The 24141-nt window shown below is 36.6% G+C and overlaps 1 protein-coding gene across 3 annotated transcripts; it reads left to right on the forward strand.

The window, feature by feature from the left end:
• The first annotated feature begins 317 nt into the window (after positions 1-317).
• LOC306851846 (zinc finger CCCH domain-containing protein 7A-like) lies at positions 318-23427 on the forward strand. 3 transcript variants are annotated; one of them, XM_079388310.1, is made up of 23 exons: positions 341-451; positions 1929-2034; positions 2333-2372; positions 2459-2656; positions 3195-3353; positions 3431-3511; positions 3673-3726; positions 3797-3836; positions 5262-5569; positions 5656-5899; positions 8083-8114; positions 8203-8374; positions 8490-8648; positions 8730-8935; positions 9200-9300; positions 10298-10479; positions 10561-10631; positions 10710-10846; positions 12708-12813; positions 12938-13046; positions 20647-20780; positions 21840-22003; positions 22077-23427. In XM_079388310.1, the coding sequence occupies exons 2-23, from the start codon at positions 1967-1969 to the stop codon at positions 22264-22266; spliced, it is 2955 nt and encodes a 984-aa protein (XP_079244436.1). In that variant the 5' UTR covers positions 341-451; positions 1929-1966; the 3' UTR covers positions 22267-23427. The 3 variants fall into 3 exon arrangements, with proteins under 3 accessions (XP_079244437.1, XP_079244436.1, XP_079244438.1); XM_079388312.1 differs by having other exon boundaries at positions 346-451; positions 2313-2372; XM_079388311.1 differs by lacking the exon at positions 3673-3726 and having other exon boundaries at positions 318-451.
• Positions 23428-24141: the final 714 nt, after the last annotated feature.

A 24141-nucleotide genomic window follows, 5' to 3' on the forward strand; every position in this document is an offset into this window, starting at 1 on the left:
CCATTACTTTAATGTACATAGCAATAACAAAGTAATTTTATGTAATGCTATTTAACATCAAATAAGACACATTAATTAACTGATGTTTAATACACTGCTCAAATTAAGAACTTTGGAAAAAATATGCTTATTTAATTACATATAGTATAACTTAATTGAAAATTTAAAAAATGTTCAAATACCATATATATATATGTATATATATATATATATATATATATATATATATATATATATATATATATATATATATATATATATGCAATTTGATGTTTTCTATTGATTTAGCTAGTTAGCGTGGCATTTGAGGCATTTGTATCTGAAGAGGGCGCTGTAACCATCTTCAGTCGCTAAATGAAAAAGTGAACAAGACAGGATTGACGAAGAGCACATGAAACATTACTGGTTGTATGGGGCACTCTCTTTCCCGCTGAACACTGTTCTATTTAAGGTGAGTATTTTTTAGGTTAGTGTCTTCTATATTTTGTGGCGTTCATATGCTCGGGTGGCCGCTGGGTGAGGGGGCAGAGGCGCGCAGTAAAAATGCTATCATGCTAGTGACTGCTCACACAAGAGTTGACTAGCACACAACATCCGAGTCTTTCTGGTTTCACGGATAAACAGGTCAGAGTCTCGGTGTCAGCCTTACAGCAAAAATGCCCACTGAAGTTGTGCGTTTGTGAAAGCATTTGGCTGTGTTTCATTAAGGAGCGAGCTTTCTCTGTAGACAGTACATTTAGACATCGAATGCGCTCTTGAACAAACATTATGGGTCCGTTAGTGTTTCTTGAAATGCGGCTTTCTTTATGAACTATGCGAGAAGTTTCTCTGGCTACATCAACCCATATGAGCAAATGGTAAATTTCCCTTGCTTGCCGCCAAGGGGACCGTCTGAGGTTCAGGAAGTATGTCTTATACTGCATTCCTTACTGGTTTTGCCGCGTAGTCACAAATGAGGTGTCCCATATGTGAATGAATCGCTCGTTTGGGTCGGATGTTTTTAATTAATTCGTTTGCAAACCCCGAATAGAACGATTTGTCGCTAAATCATTGAACCGAGAATGATCTCTTTTGGGCTTGTGATAGGTCGAGAACCGACGGATGAGAACATTTCTAGAATAATCCAGATATGTGATTACATTTCAGCATCCTTTATATTGTAAATACACTCTATTTAGTGTTAAGTTACTTTTTTAGGTTTTTCTAAGCTGTTGCAAGAAACTAATAATTGATCAAATAAGCAGTAACATGTATTATCATATGTGACCCTGGACCACAAAACCGGTCATAAGGGTCAATTTTTGGAAATTGAGATTTACACATTATCTGAAAGCTGAATAGAGGAGCTTTCCATTGATGTATGGTTTGTTATGATAGGACAATATCTGGAATCTGAGGGTGCAAAAAAAATCACCTTTAAATTTGAACAAATGAAGATCTTAGCAATGCATCTTACTAATCAAAAATTAAGTTTTGATATTTATGGTAGGAAATTTACAAAATATCTTCATGGAACATAATCTTAATATCCTAATGATTTTTGGCATAAAATAAAAATCAATGATTTTGACCCATATAATGTATTGTTGGCTATTACTACAAATATACCCCAGAGACTTAAGACTGGTTTTGTGCTCCAGGGTCACAAATGTGTATTTGAGCATATAATATGTCACGGTTTTACGTCATCGTTCAGTCGCCGAATTGATTCTTTGAAACAAACTCTTCTGAAGAATCATTTTGCGCAAATAATAGTCGAGGCATCCCCTCACTGTTGAGAAACCATTGCTTTTTTTGAACAAAGAGCAGAACACAAGTACTTTTCCTATTTCACTATAAGACATGTCAATAGGTGATACTTAGGAAAATGTGTTAAATCAATGTAGGCCTATCTGTCTGATTTCTGCATATATTTATGTAAATTATAGGTGTTGACTGCAGTCAAGTCCTGCACACGTATGGGAAGATGTCAGCCACGGGGCAGGACCGAAGCAGCCGGTGGCAGGACATTCAGAAGGGCTTGCAGTTTATTCAGTAAGTGTTCAGTGTGAAAACCTGTGAGCATCGGCAAATTTCGATCATGAAGAGACGATTTTATTATAGAGGGGAAAAAGAGAAATAGTTTCAGGCTGACTTCATCCACTGATGTTTTATTTCTGCCCTATCAAAGGAATTTGGTTGTTGTTCAAACACTTTCTGGAAAGCAAATTACACACAGCTTTATCACCCAACCTCACGTTTTCAGGGCATGTTGTTTCTCTGCAAATCTGTCATTGCACATGCTCTTTGCGCCTGTGTTGTAATGGTTTCAGATTCTTCTATTTAATCGTAGGTCTACCCTGCCTTATCCTGGCAGTCAGGAGCAGTATGAGGTATGTGGTTTACACTCACAATCAATCCAGCACTGATCGCAGTTGTGCATTAGATGTTTATATTATGCACTGATTCTTTCCTCGAGGTGTTCATCCAGAGTTTGGTGAGGAATCTGTTTGGCGAGGCAAATGATGTGTTTCTTGAAGGCGAATGGGCACGATCTGTTGAATTATACACAGAGGCCTTAAACATAGCAGAGTATGCAGAATCAGAGGACATCTTCATCTCTCAAAACCTGAGAGAGAAGCTTCATGCGAACCGTGCTGCATCCTACTTGAACGTTGTAAGAATATGCATTCATACGGATATGCAACTTTTATTCAAGGATGCGTTAATTTGATCAAAAATGACAGCAAAGGCATTTCTAATGTTGCAAAATTTCTATTTCAAATGTTGTTCTTTTCAGCTTTCTATTTATTAAAGAGTCCTAAAACCAGTTTCACATCTTATTGATAACAATAAGGAATGTTTCTTGAGCAGCATATTAGTATGATTTCTGAAGGATCATGTGACACTGAAGACTGGAGTAATGATCCTGAAAACTCAGCTTTGCATCACAGGAATAAATTACACTTTAATATACAATACTGATATTTTAAAGTGCAGTTATCACAGTGTTTTCTGCATTATTGATCAAATACAGCCTTGCTGAGCATAAGAGAATTCATTTCAAAAATATGAAAAACTAAAACTGTTGAATGGAAGTGTACAAGCAAGCAGTGATTTTCCAAGCAGTGATTTGATGACTGCTTATGCTGCAAAGTTAATTGTCCCAGTTGGTTTTTTAATTCACTGTAATGTGTTTGTGGTTATTGATGCAGGGACTGCATGATCAAGCCCTAGAGGACTCGGAAAAAGCTCTTCAACTCAATGAAAGCAACTACAGAGCACTTTACCGGAAAGCTCAATGCCTAAAAGAAATGGGAAGACATCAAGAGGCTTATGAGGTGGTTGCTAAATGCTCCATGGCAGTGCCTCAGGTCAGAGCACTTTACTCTTGGGTTTTAATCAAGCCTTTTTACATTACGTGGTTCTTCAAGTTTCATTTGCCTTGCAGGATACTCGTGTGATTGAAATGACCCAGGAGCTTGCCAAAATGTTGGGATTGAAAATCCGTAAAGCTTATGTCAGAAGCAAGGTAAAAAAATAAAATAAAAATAAAACTGGGGTGTGTCTACTTTATAGCTAGTTGGGGAAAAAGTATTTAGTTAGAATTATGCCAGGGAAAATAAAGCTCATAATCCATATTAATTTCTCTCTGATCAGACTTTTTTTCTTTTTTTTTTTTTCTGAAATCAGCCTGCCTTAAATGTTTTGCCTGGTTTAAGTCTATCAGGAGCAGTTAATGATAAGGTAAGATGGTGTGTATGTGTGTTTAAAATTAATTTCAGCAACCCTAATGAGCTACTTTATTTCCCAACAGCATACTCACAGCTCTTCCTCTGTGGAGGATATTGAAATGGGTAAGTCAGTGTATACCTACCATCAGTAATGTTTACTACTGGTCAAAAGTTTGGGGTCAGTAAGATGTTTTTAGGAAGTTAATACTTTTATTCAGCAAGGATACACTAAATTGATCAAAAGTGACAGTAAAAATATTTGTAATGTTACAAAATTATTTTCTTTTTTAAAGGTGCCATAGAATGAAAAACTGTCTTTACCCTGGCATATTTAAATAATAACAGTTCTGTACATGGAAATGACATACAGTGAGCCTCAAACACCATAGTTTCCTCCTTCATATGTAAATCTCGTGATTAAAAAAGACCACTGAAAAACAGGCGAATCAGAACATAACACCGACTGTGACGCAACAGTCGGGATCACTACGCCCCCAACATTTGCATAAACCCTTGTTCTAAGCCGGCCGAACCATCAGAAGCTCTGCAGGTATTGTAAATAAACAAGCGCGGACAACAGCGAAAATAACACAATAAATGTTATGTTCCAGGCCGTGCAGGGGGTGTGAAGTGCAGGGATGGGTTGGTGTCTGTATTCAGAAAGGCACAGAAAGCAAATAACGCGAGCCACTAAAGGGACATGGTTAGCTCCTTGCTAGCGGTAGCCTGTTACAGTACATAAGATTTCACTCTCAGTAAGGAGAGATGAGGATGATGGCGAATGACTTACAGATCCTGAGCACCACTGACAAGCATCTGATTTTGTGAAATGTGTGGTAAGTACTGTTGCTCCATAATGTAAACATAGTTTGTGTGATCGCGTCTCTTGAAAGTGAAACTATAACGCGATCGATGGATCGTTCAAAAGCAGTTTCAGTGCCTCGCATATTAATAACGGCTCCCTGATGCCCGCGTTTTATATACAGTATAATTACCCGACGATATAACTGCGAGAGAAAGTATTTAAATATATATTTTCCTCCCTGTGCTTCCTTCTTGCTGATGAGCCGTACTGTGAAACAGCCAATCAGAGCAGAGCTCAACATTGAGCAGCACTGTGAAACAGCTAATCAGAGCAGAGCTCATTATTATTCATGACCCTGCCAAATAAGCCAATAACAGACCGTTTCATTCTAGGGAGAAATCCTAGGGTTGTAAATGGACATGTAAAATCGTTTCTGGAGATTTTTTGCCCTTACCTAAGCCACATACCTTCTGGTGTAGATATCAGAGAACAATTTAAAATACTGTATCAATGCATTCTATGGCACCTTTAAAATTCTATTTCTCTTTTATTATATTTCTCAAAAATATCAAAAAAAATATTCTGAAAGTAATATTTAAGAAAAAGTTTGAGAAATGATTATAATATAGTTAAAAATAGTAAGTGGCACAAATGTTTTCACAACTGATTTCTAAAGGTTGACACTGAAGTCTGGAGAAATGGCTGTTTAATACATTTAAAGCAATGCCTCCTTATATCCATAGAAGTGGGCCAGTCTATGCAGGGCATGAGCGGCCCGGTACAAGTCAGCATGCCATTATGTTCTGCAGTAAGTGAGACGGAAGAAGTAGAGTCCAAGCCTCTTGTTAGTGTCATCTCACCTCCGGTCGTCCCGGTTGAGTCCCATAATCCAGAGCCTGTTCCCATGCCCATACATATGCCTCTGGCTAACGGAACCAGGCCCAATGACTCTTACACAGTACCAGACACCCGCTTGGACTATGATACAGATATTATCGGGGATGAGCTGGATGAGCTGTTGGACAGAGCAAGTCCTCCTGAGTCGTCTTTGGTAAGCTTGAGGAGGCCCGCATTTCTGTTTTGCGTGTGTACAAGACATGTTCATGTTTTGTCTTTTTTTTTTTTTTCCCCACCCAGGATATTCCCACAGTGGATGGACCTATTCCTTTACCGACCAGTATTGCCGTCAGTAGTTCAATACAGAGTTCTTTGCTCATGCCTTCCCACCTGGGCCATCCGTTTTTGAGTATGGCTCCACAGTGCACAGTAAATTTGCCTGCACCGTATCACAAGCCAATTTCATCGTATTCTCTTGGTTTGAACTCATTTTCATCACCTCTGGATTCATTGGATAGTTTGTCAATTTCAGAGTCTCCGACAGGTGCGTTGCTCATCATGGCTTCTTAGTAAGTAGGATCTTAATCCCAAAGTATATGTTGGTTTTTATACGTACACGAGGTTATGCATACAGTGCATGTGACGCAATTGCATAGTACAAATGCACCCAATTCTTTTGCACTAATTTTGTCTATTAGTGTGGCAACACTGGCCCTGTCTTCTGTTTCGCAATTTAAAAATAATAACAAGGAGGCAGAACAATAACAAACTTCTGGAGAGGCAACAACAATAGACACCGTATAAAATACGACAGACTTTTTTTTGTTGCTTATAACTTCTAGAGAGGAAAAAGTGCAGACATTGGACAAAGATGAAACTTTTTAGTGTATATTTGTCGAGTGCCTCTCCACATGTTATCAAATGGCGTATGTTAAAAAAGGCTGTACGCATACACTACAAGTGGGTCGTATCAACACAGAAGTATACTTTGGGCTTTGGTCATCTCAACATACTTGCATCTAGGATCCAAAATTAGTCATTCATTTCCCTCACCTAAAAATGCATGGGTCATTGGTTCTCATTCACTAATAATTGCATGGATTATTCTGTATGGATTATTCATGGATTATTCTGTATTTGTACCCACAGGAGAATATCATGAAAAATGTTTGTACGTATTTTAGTTTGTACATTTGTTTTTAAAGGGGTCATGAACTGAGAAACCAAAATTCCCTTGATCTTTTGACATATAAGAGGTCGTACTATAAAAACATCCTGTAAATTTCAGAACTCAATTTCATAAAGATGGAAACTAAAAGACAATGCTGTGCCGACTATATTGGATCCGACAGTAATGTAGCAACACACAAGTGAGTAAATGTTTTCATTACGTAGGCACTATTGCTTTGTCTGTTATTACAGATCATTTTGATATGTACTGAGTATTTATGCGTTTTTGACCTAAAACACAGCAGCTTGTTATCTATGAGGAATGAATGTACACTGTCAAACACATGCAACTGTTAGTTAATCATAGCAGTGGGCGTTTACTTCCGAGTCTACAATCCGCCATGCCTATTCAAACAGAGCGTTCTGATGAGGGGGGTTAAAACAGGACAGAAAATGGCCTAATATGTCTAAATTATGATTTTTTTCAAGTAGAAATCTTTGTTAATAAGTGGACCTTCGAGTACAGCACAAAATAAAAAAACAAAGGCAGGTCATGACCCCTTTAACATCGTTCTGATGTTAGTGAATTTGATGTATTCTAAATGACCGGTTGCGTGCAGGAGGTTAGTCATTTACATAAAACATAGCCAAACCATCTCCATATAAAGGATTTCCGCACGCGCTTTCCTTACAGCCTTTCGTCACTCTCGTCAAACTTGCCACTGTTTGCAGATGTGCTCTCGGCCTATGGAAGCTTGTTTCCATCACAGAATAAAACTTTTGAAAAAATAATTGCGACTTTATCTCACAATTGACTTTAACTCAGAATTGCGAATTGTGAGAGGAAAAATTTGCAATTCTTTTGAAATGTTTTATTCTGTGGCGTAAACAAGCTTTCACACTCGCCCGATCCTCGTGCAATGCCAAATGTGTCATTCTCAGCAGTTCTCACAATAAGCAACTCATACATGCCAGCTGGACATACACGTATATCTGCGTTATTCAGAGAAACCTCACAGTTGAACATATGATGCAGCTTTTCTCACTCTTCCACTTGTATATGATGGAATGTATTTAAGATTAAATTAAATTGTATTATTTATTAATTATATTATCATAGATTTTATATATGGATTGTAGAATACAACTAATGCAACATACTTGAGTATAATTATAGTTGCTAGGATGAACTAAAACTTTTGTGTGCGTATGGTTTCAGTTGTTCCAATATTTTTTTCGTAAATTTAGAACAAATTTTATTATGAAATTTTTGGCTAATCGTGATTTGTTCTTAAAGTCATTCATGCGCACATTTCACACACAAATGTGCATACGCAAGCTTAGTGAATGAGACCCATTGTATCATGCACTGAAACTTTATATTGTAGATCCCATGTAGTGTTGTGTATATGTAGTGTTTTTGTTTTTTTAATTTAGTCATCTCAAATATTTACTCCCATTTAACTCTGAACAAAGGTTAATTTCAGACACTGATACCACTGTTTCCTTTGTTCATTTCTGTTTTCCCTTTTGTTTTTTTAATTCCTTATGGACCAGATAAACCTTTTAGCCAGCATCATTTTATGCCGGTAAGAGTTCATTTACTTCAATATGATAAACATTTTACTGAACATGCAGCTGTGTGCTTTGGTCAATCTCAGTTATTTGCTCTTTCAGCTGAGTAATAGCGACATGTCAGTGCCAACCATTCCACCCATCGGCATGGGTTTCTGCACATCCGATGGGACATTTGTGCAGGATTATCCACCACAGTTAGACCTTGCCAAGAACCCACTTGCTGATACCCATGAATTTAAACAGGCCTGTTCCTCATGCTACATTAAAACTGGTAAGCAGCAGTCATGCAGGAAAGTTGCTAGGCAGCGTTTCCAGTGTATGACCTTATAAAGATGCAAACACTGAGGTTTTGCATTAGGTTGTTCATCACCTGATTGTATTTACAGGCCCTGGAGTGCTGGATTACACTTACCATCCAGAGGACCACAAATGCAAAAAAGATTTGCTTTTGGGAAGAACAAAACATTCTGAACTTCCAACGTGGAAACTTATTCGGCCGAGACCCACTAAAAACCAGTACATGGGGCCTTATTATATTTGCAAAGGTAATTGCAGTGATCTCCTTTGAGGCTTTATTTTACAGTTTCACAGATTATTTACTAAAATACTCAAATTCTGCTTTATAGATGTGGCGATTGGACAAGAATGCCGGTATCTTGGCCATTGTACCTTTGCTTATTGCCAAGAGGAAATTGACGTGTGGACGCTAGAACGCAAAGGCTTCATTTGCAGAGAAAATCTGTGTGATCCTTATGGATCTAAACCTAAGATCAATTTGACTGTGCCTAAAATCTTACAGGAGCACCATGGGATATTTATGTTCCTCTGTGAGGTACAAATTCATTGTTTGAATGGCTTGCTTATTGTAGCTATGACTAACTATTCCATGATACACCTTTTTCCTGTTGGAGATTTGTTTTTTTGCTGTTGACTGTGTCTTTAACGCACCTCATTTCATCATTGAACTGGAATGACCGGTTTTCAAATGAATGGATTTTTAGTTTCTCTGTTTGTTTTTTGTCATTGCTGAAATTAGCATTGGTTTAAAGTTTAAAGAAGCTGTACAAATACCTAACATGTGTGACTTGGTCTGTAGGTGTGTTTTGATCACAAACCCAGAATAATCAGCAAAACCAATAAGGACAACCCCGATCTATGCTCTCACCCAGTGACAAAGCATGCGTTTGAGGAAAAGAAGTAAGCATCTCTTCTTGTGAAGACATGTCCAGACACTAAATGTGCAGATTCATGCTTTGCAGTGAATGCCGTTGGTCTGAATTAATGACTTCATCTCACTGGATCAGGGCTGGGCAATACAGTGCTTTTTTTTTTTTTTTAGCATTAAATTTCCTAAACGGTGTCAGTAGGTCAACTTCGCACCCACAGCTTGTCCTGACTTGTTTGAGAGTTGGTTACACTTAATTTTAAGGTGTCCTTGTTACAGTGTAATTCTACATTTAAGTACTGAGTAATGTTAATTAACTACATGTACTTGCTTTAGGGTTAGGTTTTGGCTTAGGGTTATTTGCATGTAATTATGCATAATTTATTGTTTTTATTATAGTAAGTACATGTAACGTGTAACAAGGACACCTTAAAATAAAGTGTTACTTGAGTCTTATGACATGATTACAGTAATCAACATTTGAATTGGATTAAAAAAGTTCATCAAAGTTGTCCTAAGACAAGAACGCATTTGACAACTTCGATGAAAGGCTTTGATCCACTTCAAATGTTGACTACTGTATTTTCGGCAAACTATGTCAGTGAATTTATACATTATCACCACATACAAATCTACTATTAGTATTAATAATATGGTATGAAAAAGATCAATTATTAATCAACTATAAAATATTATTATCTACTATTACTAAATTTTATTAAGCATTTAAAATGTGACTATTTTTAAGTAAGTGATGGTTTCTCACCCATTTAAGCAATTTCAGAGCAAATGCACTACACCGTATAGTCAAATATGTAGTTTAGCTGTCTTTATTTTTATTTAATCTAATATTTTTATATAAAGCCTTCTAGAGAGCCAGGTAGTGATGTTTTTTTTATTTATTTTTTTGTTTTTTTAAATAGTCTGTATTGCCTGGCCCTAGGTTAGACCTTTTTTTAAAGCAGTTTAGCATTAACACTCGGGGGGTTTTTTTTCTTTTCTTTTTTGTTTTGTTTTTTTCTCCCTCAGGTGCCTTGTACACTATTTAAGGGACAAAACTGTCAGGTACTCCAAAATCCGTCCATACTTCCCTCATTGCCAGATGGATCTGTGTAGGCATGAGGTGCGGTATGGCTGCCAGAGAGAGGATTACTGCTTTTATGCCCACAGCCTCATCGAGCTCAAAGTATGGATGATGCAGAGTGAACAAGGTGAGCTGCCTCTCGAGACTCATGAATTATCCGACATGAAGGCTGACCGGAGACGCTAACTGTTGTGTTGGTTTGATTCAGGTATCACACATGAAGGTATTGTTCAGGAGTCACTGAAATATTGGAATCTGGATGCTGCTGTTCGTGCTCAGGTAGAATTTATACATGTGTGCTAATAGATAGTATACCTGCGAGAGATGTCTTATGATGTTCTTGTGCCAATCCCATAGGAGCTCCCACCGGCCCTGCGCAGATTTGGACCAGCTAACCTGAAGTTGCAGTTTGTATGTTCTCAGTGTTGGAGGAACGGCCAAGTCAGCGAGCCAGACAAAAACAAGAAGTACTGCAGTGCAAAGGCCCGGCATCCGTGAGTCCAGCTTATTTTATCCAAAAATAGAAATTCTGTCATTTACGTTTAATTTTGTATCAAACCCAAACAACTTTCCTTCGTGGAACACTAAAGGAGAAATGATCATGAAAGTGAATAGAAGAACGTGAATCCCCATAAATTTTATAGGTAAAAATGGCCAGTACATTCTTCAAAAAATATTCCTTTTGTTTCATGGAAGAAGCAAAGTCCAGGGCTTAAAGTTCTCCGGCACCGTGCCGGATATCTGGCATGCAGCGTTTGGCTGTGGAAAAAAAATAATCCTACATAAAAAAATTAAAAAACTTGATATCACTTTCGAGTCCATGAGTTCGCCTACCAATGTTATGAGAGGAGCACAGCTTTCACTCTCAACTAAACTGACATTACTAGGCAATCAGAATTTTTTGCTCTTATAAACACGAGACGCGCATAATAGTATCCAATTGCAGAATCGCAACCCTGATGAATGGAGAAGCGTGACAAAAAGCCACGAGGCGCGATGGTCAAAGATCAATGTAGCACATATTTACATAGAAAAGCTCATTAAAAAGCAGCAGAGCTTTGTAGACAGCTCATAGGTAATCATGTCATCTCCATAAGATTGATATGATTCCCAGAACAAATTTACTGGGATTTTTGAAAAGGTCCTGTTCACACATGATCTCTTATTTATGGTACACATGTATGTAATGGTAACTTAACGGTAATTTACCAGTAAAGACTGCTACTTACGTGTGAAAGGGCTAAACTCTTCTTCTGCATATGCTGTGAATTTGAATTGCTTAATGTTCATCTGGGAAAACTGTGTTCATTATCTCACTCGATTTATAACATAAATCATTTATAAACCATAGGCAACACAGGAGAATACATCAGCCTATGTCTAAATATGCCATGTGTTGTTCATCGCGCCTTTCTGAATACAGACACCAACCCATCCCTGCACTTCACACCCCCTGCACGGCCTGGAACATAACATTTATTTTGTTATTTTCGCTGTTGTCCGCACTTGTTTATTTACAATACCTGCAGAGCTTCTGATGGTTCGGCCGGCTTAGAACAAGGGTTTATGCAAATGTTGGGGGCGTAGTGATCCCGACTGTTGCGTCACAGTCGGTGTTATGTTCTGATTCGCCTGTTTTTCAGTGGTCTTTTTTAATCACGAGATTTACATATGAAGGAGGAAACTATGGTGTTTGAGGCTCACTGTATGTCATTTCCATGTACAGAACTGTTATTATTTAAATATGCCAGGGTAAAGACAGTTTTTCATTCTATGGCACCTTTAATCATTAGTTACAGCCCTAGATTAGTTAAAATATTTCTGAATACAACTGCATTGTTGTACTTTTTGTAATTAAGACAAATATTTTGTCATTTAAAATTTTTAAAAAATAGTGTTAAAATGTTGTCTCTTTCTAGTGAACCAAGTATCTGTTTTTTGTCTCATCTCGTGAGCTAAGTGTATTATCACACCCCTAGTGTCGATAAGCAGTGATATAGCTCATAATTTTCCAAGTGTATGATAGCTTTCATTCTTCAGGTGAACCATATATTCATGAAAAACAAAATCAGTTTGAATAAGGAAATCAATAACTTTGCCATCCTTTCAAATGTTAAAGTTGCCACAGTCATTGCATGCTTTGCGTGTGCTGCCCCATACCCAATCCCTGCCCCCAGAAAAATGTTCAGGCTCAGGATTTTTTTTTTTTTTTTTTTTTTTTTTTGCTTTAACCCCTGAAAGTCATACAGTTTGAGTAAATTATGGCAGATTTTTTGGGTGAACTTTCTTTAATTCACAAAACTGCAATTTTAAGTTCAATATTCGACATCTCATGTGTTACTTTCTGTGGACCAGCTGGTCTAAAGAGAGACGGGTGGTTCTGGTTAGCTCTATTGAACGGAAAAAGTGGACTACAGTTCGACCTCTCCCAACCAAAAAGCCTATTCCTGCACAGTTTGAAGTAGGTGATATATTTTTATTTCATGCTAAAAACATTGGCCTTTGTTTTCAAAATGAACAGAAATTGATGGTTTGTAAATACTGTCACTGTCTCTTGAATAATTGTTATTCCTGCATGTTTGCAGATTTGTATGCATGTGTCAGCTGGAAAAAGGTGTCAGTACATTGGAAACTGCTCCTTTGCTCACAGCACAGAAGAGAGAGATCTGTGGACCTTCATGAAAGATAACAATAGTAAGTTCACTATGCATTTAAATGCATTACAGCCATTTAGGGACAATATATACATTCTGCTCAATTTGCAGAATCGTTGTTCAGTGTTTAGGTTTTGTTTAGTTTAGCTTTATTGGTCATTATTTTCTCTTAATTATTTTGACGCTTATCAGGCATAAAATGTCCTTAAATTGAGCTGATTATCTTGGCAGAATGTTGAGTAACAAAACAAATAGTCTGTTCTTGAAATTTCGGTGACGCACAAAGTAATCCACACAGAAATCGGAACCTGGCTAAAGTCGCCGTTTTCTTGCCTTTCCCAGCACTGACATGATTTTCGTTCTCGTGAATTGATGTTAAGGTCTGTTTGTAGTTTCTAATGATAGAAAAGAAGTTTCTGAATCGAATGATACGAGATTCAGCAGGTGTTTCTGCACCTAAAGTAAACTCCGAGATGATTGAAATCAGTATTTAGGAAACAAACCTCCGGTATTTTTTTTCACAAAATAATAAATCGTAGTGTCAAAGTTATTTAATTTTATTAATTAAAATTAGAGAACTGTATCTCGAACCCACTGATATAATTGATCATTTACAGCAATAAACATGTGACCTATTTTCGTCATTTTTGTGGGTATCACAATTTTGATGCTCTTTATCTCAGAATTAGATTATGCGACTTTAGCCGGGGTTTCACAGACGGGGTCACAAATTGTGGAATGTCATTACTGTTGGGGAATTTACAGTTAAACCCAAGGACCTGGTAAGGTGAATGAAGACCAGGGGTCAGAGATTCAATCAACTGAATAGAAATAGTTTGCAGTTTTATATGCAGAAGTCAGATTCAATACTCACGAGGAGTTTGTAGGCCGCTCTGCATACACTCTCAATACAACAGTAATTATACTCTAACAGAGGTGCCTAGCTAAGTTATGACTTGGGTAAAAAGACTTCTGATTGGTTAAATCATAGAAAAACATGCAAAATCTTAACAGATGTACATAAAGTTCAAAGCATATATCCAAAGGTTATTTAGGTGATGAGCGATTAGAGTTCACAAGCAACATGTCGCTGCCAAGATGTATATGTGGCACCCATATGCGTATTCCATCCTGGGTGCTGTTTACGAATCTTCCTGGAGACCAGTCCTGCACAGACAGATACTAATTTAATCAATTTATTTATAAAGCACATTTAAACAACTTTTGTTGACCAAAGTGCTGTACATTAAGCATAAACCAAATTACAGCATTTAAAAAATACACAGACCTAATTACTGCAATTAATATTGCATCGGCTTAAATACAATGATAAAATCCATATAACCTTAAAACAACCCAATCACCTATCATTAAAAGCATGGGAGAAAAGACATTTAAATTCAGGCACTGTAGAAGCAGTTCTGATAGATGGAGGCAGAGTGTTCTATAATTTGATACCAGCATTTTAGTCTTGTTCTGGGAACCCACAACATATGTGTAGTCTGAGATCTCAGTGATCTGACAGGATTGTGGATGGTAAGAACATTTTTAAACTCGATACAGTACTGCAGCGGTAACCAGTGCAACGAGCGTAAAAGAGGTGTAATATGTACCATTTTGATCCAACTGAAGTCAATAAATAGATGAGACTGGCAAGCCACAGTAAAGCGAGCTACAATAATCAAGTAGCAAAGATATGTAAGCATGTATTACAGCAAAACTCTTCCTGCTCAGGAAGGATTTAACCTTCGGTAATCCATGAAGATGGTAGAAGCTGGAGCTCACAGTGGCATTAATTTGCTTGATTACATGTCTCAATGTCAGCGATAGACAGACAATAGGTCAAGACCAGATCTAATGTATGAACGAGGCAGTGAGTGGGCCATTTACCCATTGCACAAAGTTCAGAGAGGACATAAGATTTAAAAAGTCCTTAGCCAAGGCATTAACAGCACAGCAGACGTGAATGTTAAAATCACCCAGCATTAAAATATAATCATATTTAGTCAGAACTTCACCCAAAAAATCAGCAAGTTCATCGATAAATTTGTTATTGGTTCCTGGTGGCCGATAAATTAAAATGATCAAAACCGGTCTAAAAGAGTCCCAATGGGTTAACTGTGCCTCAAAACTAGTAAAATTTGATGTGGATAACAATTTGCATTGCAGCATATTTCTAAAAATCGTCACCAGTCCTCCTCCTCGACCAGTTAGATGGGAAGTATTAAGAAATTCATAATCAAGAGGCATTAATCCAGAAAAAGGAGTTAAGTCACCTTGTTATATATCCAACACGTTAGAGCTAATGAAATCATTGCAAATGAAGGTTTTATTTACTAGAGAGGGGGCATTGGCAAGGGCCATCCTGAGCTGGGGGAGTTGCTGGGCTGGCGAAAGTCTGAAAAGTGAACGCTGAAAGCAATTGTCGTCCTTCCTTCGCCGAATCCGCAGCAAGAATGCTTTGTGGAGGCCAGTCAGATAAATCCGTCGAGATACATTCGAGATGCATTCGGTTTAATACGCCAAATGTATCTCTTGTGATTGCTGCGATGACACCAGTCTGCGTCTAGTGAATACCGGGCCGTCATGGCATGGAGAGAGCAGCCTAAAGCCAGAGCCTTCTTTAACCTCATGGCAACACCTGCGCGCCTTCTCTGTCGTCGCCTGCCAGCGATATTGTAGATCTGCCAGCGTGGATAGTTGGAAGGATTTGAAGACTCCGGTGGTAAATAAAAGCAATATCTCCTAAGTTCAGCGTGGTTCACATGGGTCTCTAGATGCTTGGGCATGAATGATAAATATCAATCAGTGGTTGGCGATCGTAAGTGATAAGAGGGTTGCAGTAAAACTTCATCGAAGACAATCAGGACACTAAAAACTTCACAGGAAACACTGAGAGTAGACAGCCATCTAATCAGGAACTTACCCCAAACATCCTGATATGAAGTACTTTTTCTCAGCTAGAGGTTTCAGAAAATATTCTTCATTATTTTCTAATGTTTAAAGAGGAAAAAATAAGCTACATTCTTTAACTGTAAATTGGTCGTGTAGATGAGAGGCCCTAATGACCTCGGTGATCTAGGCTGTCGTAGTAAATCAGAAGAATAAATGTATGTTTTAATGTGTTAGGTTCTTTTCTCAAACCAAGGAGAGAGCACATTCCAGTGTGAGACACTATTCAAGCTATATGCTAATCATTTAATATTTTGAAGAATAACATTAATCACCAACTTACTAAACCACTCGGAAGGATTTATTGAAGCAGCAATGGATTCCAGAATCTACCCCTTCGTTACAATTTCCATTCTCGGTTTTAATTTAATTTTAAACTGTATTCCTGTGATGTAAAACTGAATTTTCAGCATCATTACTTCAGTCTTTAGTGTCACATGATCCTTCAGAAATCATTCTAATATGCTGATTTGCTGTTCAAGAAACGTTTTTATCACTCCTAAAAACATTTGTGCTGCTTAATAATTTTGTGAAAACTGTGAATTGGGTTAAAAAGAACAGCATTTGAAAAAAAAAAAAAAATCTTTCATAAATGTAAATGTCTTTATTGTGACTTGGTCATCTTTATATACTGCGCTTTATGTAGTATAGATTGTTTAATCCATCAGTTCAAGTTTTCTCATTGAAAAAACAGAAATTCCACTAAATTCTTTCTTTCTTTCTTTCGCTCTCTCTGTCTCTTTCTTTCTCTTTTTCTTTCTTTCTTTCTTTCAATACAACACAGGTTGCCCAAAATGCTTTACAATCACAGACTAACCAACACACACACACACACACACACAATAATAGCTAAAACTGTATAAAATAAAACACACACACATTGCCATACACCAAGCAGGAGTCAAGACCTATCATAAAAACTATTAAAAGAAGTGATTTCAGCATGGCTTTGAACATGCAGTGATTTGGCAGATCTAATAGCGAGGGAGAGCTTGTTCCACAATTTTGGACAGGTTCTGGAGAAAGCTCTATCACCCTTATATTTCTATTTTGTTTTGGTGAGACAGAGAAGGTGTTGCTTTTCTGATCTCAAAGATCTGAAAAGAGTGTATATACTGACACCATAAGATTATGTAGAGCCTTAGAATTATTTATAAGATCCTTATTCTTGTTTCTATGCTGTACTTCAATGGATTGACTCATATAATCACCCAGGACCAGTTGTTCAAATGTAATCTGATTGGATTTAAAAATTGGTTGTCAGTTGGTACTCAGTCTGGATCAAATCGTCAGTTTGTGTTAAAAAGTTTTGACATACTTTTCATCCAAAAAGTCAAAAATATACTGATTCCTAATGGAATATTTAGCTTTGAACGATAATGGAATGGTCTCACCTACTGTTTTATGGGACGCAGGAAAAGCCACAATAAGGGGGAAAATAATATCTATAGGATCAAAGTTAAAGAAAGACAGATTTAAAAAACAAGTAGAACTAGAAACTAGAATCTAATCAAGAGATTAGAAAATGAACATAAACAAAGTGGAAAAAAGAGGTATTTAATAAACTTAAAGAGAATAGAGACAAGTTAGATGAGATTCTGACCTATAAGGCAGAGGGTGCCCTTAGGTTTATCGATAGAAAATACTACGAATTGGGGAACAAGGCTAACAGGTTATTATCATTTCAACTACAGAAAGCACAAGCTAGTCGAACAATTCCTAAAATTAAACAACCTCATTCCAACAATGTTGAAACTAGTCCAAAAGCAGTAGCAAATACGTTTGCCAAATATTACAAACAATTATATAAGGGTCAACATCAGGATTTGAAAGAAGAAAAAATACATGATTTCTTTAAAAATCTTAAATTAGACAAATTGACGACGGATGAAGCCTCTGCGTTAGTAGAGCCAATTAGAGAAAAAGAGGTAAAAGAAACAATTATTAACTTAAAAAATAACAAAACGCCAGGAATAGACGGATTTGCAGGAGAATATTATAAAGTGTTTGTTGAAGACCTCACTCCAATATTATGTAAGTTATATAATTATGTGTTAAATTCAGGGAACCCTCAAGGGAGGCTATCATTACAGTCCTGCATAAAGAAGGAAAAGATCCATTGCAATGTTCTAGTTATTGTCCTATTAGCCTTCTGTGTGTGGATTATAAAATATTAACATCTATTTTAGCAACTAGAGTACAAAAATACATTAGGAAATTAGTAAAACCAGATCAGACGGGGTTCATTTCAGGCCGCCAAGGGACAAATAATATAAGGAGAGCATTAAACCTGCAGTCACTCATGGCAAAGGGTACTCAAACGTCAATGCTTCTCAGTTTAGATGCTGAGAAAGCATTTGATCGGGTTGATTGGGAATTTTTAGAACAAACACTAATTGAGATGGGCTTCAGTGAAAAAATTATCTTTTGGTTCCGGGTGTTGTACAAGAATCCCAAATCAAAAATTAGAGTTAACGGACACTGTTCTGACTTTTTTGATATAGAGAGAGGCGTAAGACAGGGTGACTCCCTCTCACCCATTCTCTAGCGGAGGCAATAAGACAGGATGTCCAGATTGAGGGGGTTGAGGACGGTGGGGGGAGAGTTCATAAAATTTCCCTTTTCGCTGATGATATTCTGCTCTTTATAAAACATCCCCTTACTTCAATACCTCGACTAATGCAATGCCTAAAAGACTATGGAGACATTTCTGGATACAAAATAAATCAAAATAAATCAGAGGCAATGATGATATCAGGAATATGGCCTAAACAACTAAATGAGATGGTGTCATTCCACTGGTCTAAACAAGGATTTAGGTACTTGGGGATTATTATCACACCTAAAACTACAAGACTTTTTGAGGCAAACTATAATAAGCTAATTAATCAAATAAAGAGTGATCTAGTTCGTTGGGAGGTTCTTCCTTTATCTTTGTTTGGCAGAGTTGAGACCGTAAAGATGAACCTGCTCCCACGTTTCCTATTTTTATTCCAGTCGTTGCCCATAAGAGTTCCAATTTCCACTTTTAATATGCTAAACAAATTAATTTCTCAATTTATATGGCAACACAAAAGACCCAGAATTAAACTTAAAACAATATTTTATCACAATTTCAGAAAAACGTCCCCCTGTTGGTAAACAGGTTTCTCATCTTTATAAAAGATTAACAGACATGGTTGGAAACACTTATAATATTAAAGAAAAGTGGGAAATAGAAGCTAATACAGTAATCGAGCATTAGTTATGGGATAAACTCTGTTATAGGTGCCATAAGGGAATTAATAGTCAACAGTGGAAGGAATTCGACTGGAAAATTAAAATACGTTATTTTCATACTCCTCTGGTTATTTCAAATTTTGTAAAAGACCCTTCTGCAGCTTTGTGCTGGAGACAATGTGGTAAAACAGGTGACCATACACATATATTTTGGGACTGTCCAGTAATCCTTGCGTATTGGAAAAATATTAAAAAAGAAATAGAGATAATTGTAAAAAGAGAAGTTCCCTCAAATGTAAGTTTTTTTTTTTTATTGGGTGTCATATCGGTTGAAGTTTTCAAAGCTGACCAAAGGTATATTTTACATGTGTTGCTACTAATTGCCAAAAAATCATTACGGCTAATTGGAAATCTGTGAAATCACCAACTGTAACCGAATGGAAACAGCGACTAAAACAGATGTATATGATGGAAAAAATGACTGCATCGTTACAATTGAAAACTGACCTTTTTAGTCAGAGAAGGCGCATGGTTAAAGAATATTTAAATCTATAAATGTTTTTTTTTGTTTTTTTTTGTTATTTAATATATATATATATATATATATATATATATATATAGATAGATATAGATAGATATATAGATAGATATATAGATAGATATAGATATATATATATATATATATATATATCTATCTATCTATATCTATCTATAGATAGATAGATATATAGATAGATATAGATAGATAGATAGATATATATATATATATATATATATATATATATATATATATATATATATATATATATACAGAATATTTGTATTTGTTATTTTATCACTTGTCTCAGATAATGTTCTTTTTGTTTTGTTCTGTGGAAAAAAAAAAGAAAAAAAAAATATATATATATATATATATATATTGTAATAATATGTAATAACTTTTAAACCGATTCAAAAATGCAACATCTGTAACAAGCTACATCTTAAACCTTTCAGTAGCCTACAGTAAATTAAAAAGACAGAAAATAATCCCCAAATAGCTGTCAATATCAAACAAAAATACATTTAATTTAAAATGTCTTTTAAATCACTGTGTGTAAACTACATTGGCAGTTTTTATCATCCGTGATAAACTGGAGCAAAAACGGTTTCTTGTGAGAAAGCAATGCAATGCAAAACTGTTCGGAGAAAATGCAAAAGCATTTGTTTTTTTCTCCCCATTTCATATTTTTTCATCACTATGTCCCATTAGGGGCCCTGTAGAGCACTAGTAATCCAGATTTGGTCATCTGAAAAGGTGTGTATCTGGATTACTGTGATCCAATCCAATTTTGCTTTGAAAAAACAGCAGAAAATTTAGATGGATTATTATGATCCAGCTTTTTGAACACCTAGCCCTCTGTGCTGACAGCTACTGATGATGTGACTGATTTATCATGTATCCCTTATGTCTGTGTTTGTGTGTGTAGTTGCAGACATGGAGCAGCTGTATGAAATGTGGCTGCAGTCTCAGAAACCGGGCTGGAGTGAGGAGAGCAGCAGCAGCGCAACCCGAGAGAACTGCAAACAGATTCACATGCCCACGGACTACGCTGAGGAAGTGGTATGGAAACTTGAGCAGTATTCATATTTCCGCACATCATTATCACGCTCTTCTTACTCTGACACAACCTTAGTCTGTCTTAGAGTGTCCTGTACACATAGGCAAGGAGATTACAAAATGCTGAGTGTCAAGGACAGCACACACACTTGGGGCTGTTTTATCTCATGTTTGCATGCCTTTTTTCTGTTCTGCTGCGTCTCTCTCTTTTCACTGTCTTGGACTACAGTTTGGCGTTTCAAGTCAAAATTTTTCCACTTAAAAATGCATCTCAATCTCTGCAGTGTGTTCCAGTGCATTGTGCTCTCTCTAGCTGTTTAAACACTCATAAATGTTACATGTAGAGTGTAGTGAGTGAATATTAATTGCGAAATACAGATATTGCTTAACCTTACTGGTAGCATTGTGTCGTAACTTCATAAATATTCATGAATCATGATAGTTCACCAACTGATTAGCAAATACTCAACATCTGTATTTCAGGCAGTGAGTTTGGCCTTCTGGGCCAAATGTCAAATAATTCCATTAATATTCATGAGCAAATCCTTCACCCAAATAGTGGTAATAGTGAAATAGTTCACTTTACAAGTAAATTACAGCATACAGACTCTAAAAAAACATGAGGTGATTCATTTGTGGTTTATAATTTGTATTAATATATTTAAAAACATATGGTACATTATGCAGTACGTAGCTATTTTAAATGATTTGTTTTCATCAATATTTGAATGTTCATTTAACTAATAATCCTTCAAGTATTTATATAATATTTGTTAATGACTAATAGTATCTATCTATCTGAAAATTCAGCTTTGCAACTCGGGAATAAATTACATTTTAACGTTCATATAGAACAGTTATTTAAAAATATATTTCATAATATTGCTATTGTACCATGTTCTAGGTCAAATGCATGTAGCGTGATATTGATATGTATATCAAGTGTGTGTGTAGATGGATTGATAGATGTATAATATTTTACACATTTTCTTTATTAAGTGACTGATCGTTCCTTTTCTGAAAGTAAATCCATTCCTCAGTCTCTAAATGCTGTTTCATCAGGCTGGCAACCATTGCTGGTTGTGTGGGAAGAACTGCAACAGTGATAAACAGTGGCAGCAGCATATCACCTCCGAGAAGCACAAAGAACGAGTGTTCAACTCCGAGGACGATCAGAACTGCTGGCAGTATCGCTTCCCCACAGGAACCTTCAAAGTTTGCGAACGGTCAGTCTAACACCACTCTTAACATTAACCGTTAACAGCCGTCGCTGACAGACTGGTTTTCTACTCGCTCCAGGTTCCTCAAGGGCACCTGCACGGAGGAGGAGCTTTGTAAGATGGCACACGGAGATGAGGAGCTGAAGGAATGGAAGGACAGAAGAGAATTCCTTTTGATGAAACTTGCCAAAGCCAGAAAAGATCACTTGATAGCACCTAATGATAATGACTTTGGCAAATATAGTTTTCTGCTTAAAGATATTAAGTAATGTTTTAATTAATCTGAATCTGTTAATGCAGGGTGTTCTGGAACTATGATGTCTTGAGTTCAGTATTGAATCGGGCGAGCGTTGTGTGGCTCTCCGGAGGAGGAGGACATCTTCCTTCTGGGTTTTCATGGAAAGCTCAGAGCTGGCCTTGTGTTCAAAGTAATCTCGGCTTTGTTGCTTTTATCATCACCGGTTAAAAATAAACGCACCATCGCCTTTTATGTTTCTTTTATTAAATGGCACACAGCGGATCACCTTTCAGGAACTGGATTTTGCTCTTGAAACCAAACGCAGAATACAAGAAATAGCGCATCTGAGATTCCCGTGTCAAATTCCTGCCTTTTTTTCTTTCTCTTAACCGCGGTTTGTTTTGGAATGTTGGGTCTGGAATCTCTGTTATTCTACATCCGCACTGAATTACTTTACTATGTTGTGTGGTTGCTGTGTTAATGCCTGTTGGTATTCTATATGGACCGACATAAACATAATAAAGTCGTATTCTTTTCAGTGTCTGTAGTTCCTGAAAAAGCAAAACGGCTAGGGAAGCAATACCATAACAGTGTATTAATGAACATTGATAACACAAACTGGCATGATGTAGGCGAATTATGTCAAGACGTGTTTTATTCACTAGAGGGAGACAGAATAAGCGATAACCTGCCAGCTGCACTTCTGTATCTTTATAAATGCATTATGGGCTGGATCTGCTGTGCATTCCCTGTAATATTTCTATTCAAATGCATGTTTGATCTAATGAAACGTGTATGCGAGTATGTTTTTGTTAATCAGCAAGCATGTTTAGTTAAAGCAGTAAAATGACAGTAAAGACACAATGTTACTATTGATTTCTATTTCAAATAAATGCTGCTCTTGAGCAGCAAATCTGCATATCAGCATGATTTCTGAAGGAACATGTGACCCTGGAGACTGAAGTAATGATGCTGAAAATCAGCTTTGCATCACAGTAGTAAAATTAATTTTAAAATCTCTTCAAATAAAAAGTTACTTTTAAATGTTGTAAGATTTCACTCTCAATGAAATAAGGTCTTAGTGAGGTTGTTTTTGTCTTCAAAATCTTACCAAGTTAAAGTAAAAATTTGATCAAATGTTTTTTTTTTTTTGTCGTTTGTTCCAAATAAAAGACTTTGATGCACAAGTTGCAAAAACTGTTTGATTAACTTTCAAGCAATACTGATGAATAGAGTTTACACTGCACACACTTAGAAATGCGTGGCATTTTCTTCACAGTTCAGCTCTGCACATACTGCGGTTTGCCTTCATCTGAGCTTGTTAGATGCATCTAAAGTGTCCCCATTTGCCATTTGTTATAAACTAGCAACAAGTGAGTAACTGAAGAAAAAAAACTTTGCATTAGGTCTAAAGTGAATAACAGGAAGTGTTTCCAACACAAACATAAAACCAGTATGACTAAGAAATGCCATACCTTGAAACTACGGAAGTTGACTTGGCTAACTTATGTTTTAAGAAAACTGTCCATAAATGCTTATCCCTTATGCATAATATTTAAAAAGTTAAGAGAAGAGTTAGGACTTACATTTAGAAGTTGCAAATGCACATAAAACAAGCAGGCATTTTCCTAGTAACAGGTTTTATTGTTCAGTACAGTCAAACACTGGACAGACACACTGGCTGGAGTGACATAAGCAATATACTGAGCGCTTTACTCATAAAAAGTTGTTCTTCTTAAATATGCAGATTAAATTAACATGCATGCACTGTCCTTTCTGTATATTGAACAGCACATAATACACACAAAAAAAATCTGCCGACTTCAAATGTAAGACAGAGCCCAAAACACCAGGAACATCAAAGAAATCACTTTAGCTGCATTTTCAGGCTTCATCTACCTCCCTA

The sequence above is a fragment of the Barbus barbus genome (genome assembly GCF_936440315.1).
Source record: "Barbus barbus genome assembly, chromosome: 3".
Taxonomy (NCBI): Eukaryota; Metazoa; Chordata; class Actinopteri; order Cypriniformes; family Cyprinidae; genus Barbus; species Barbus barbus.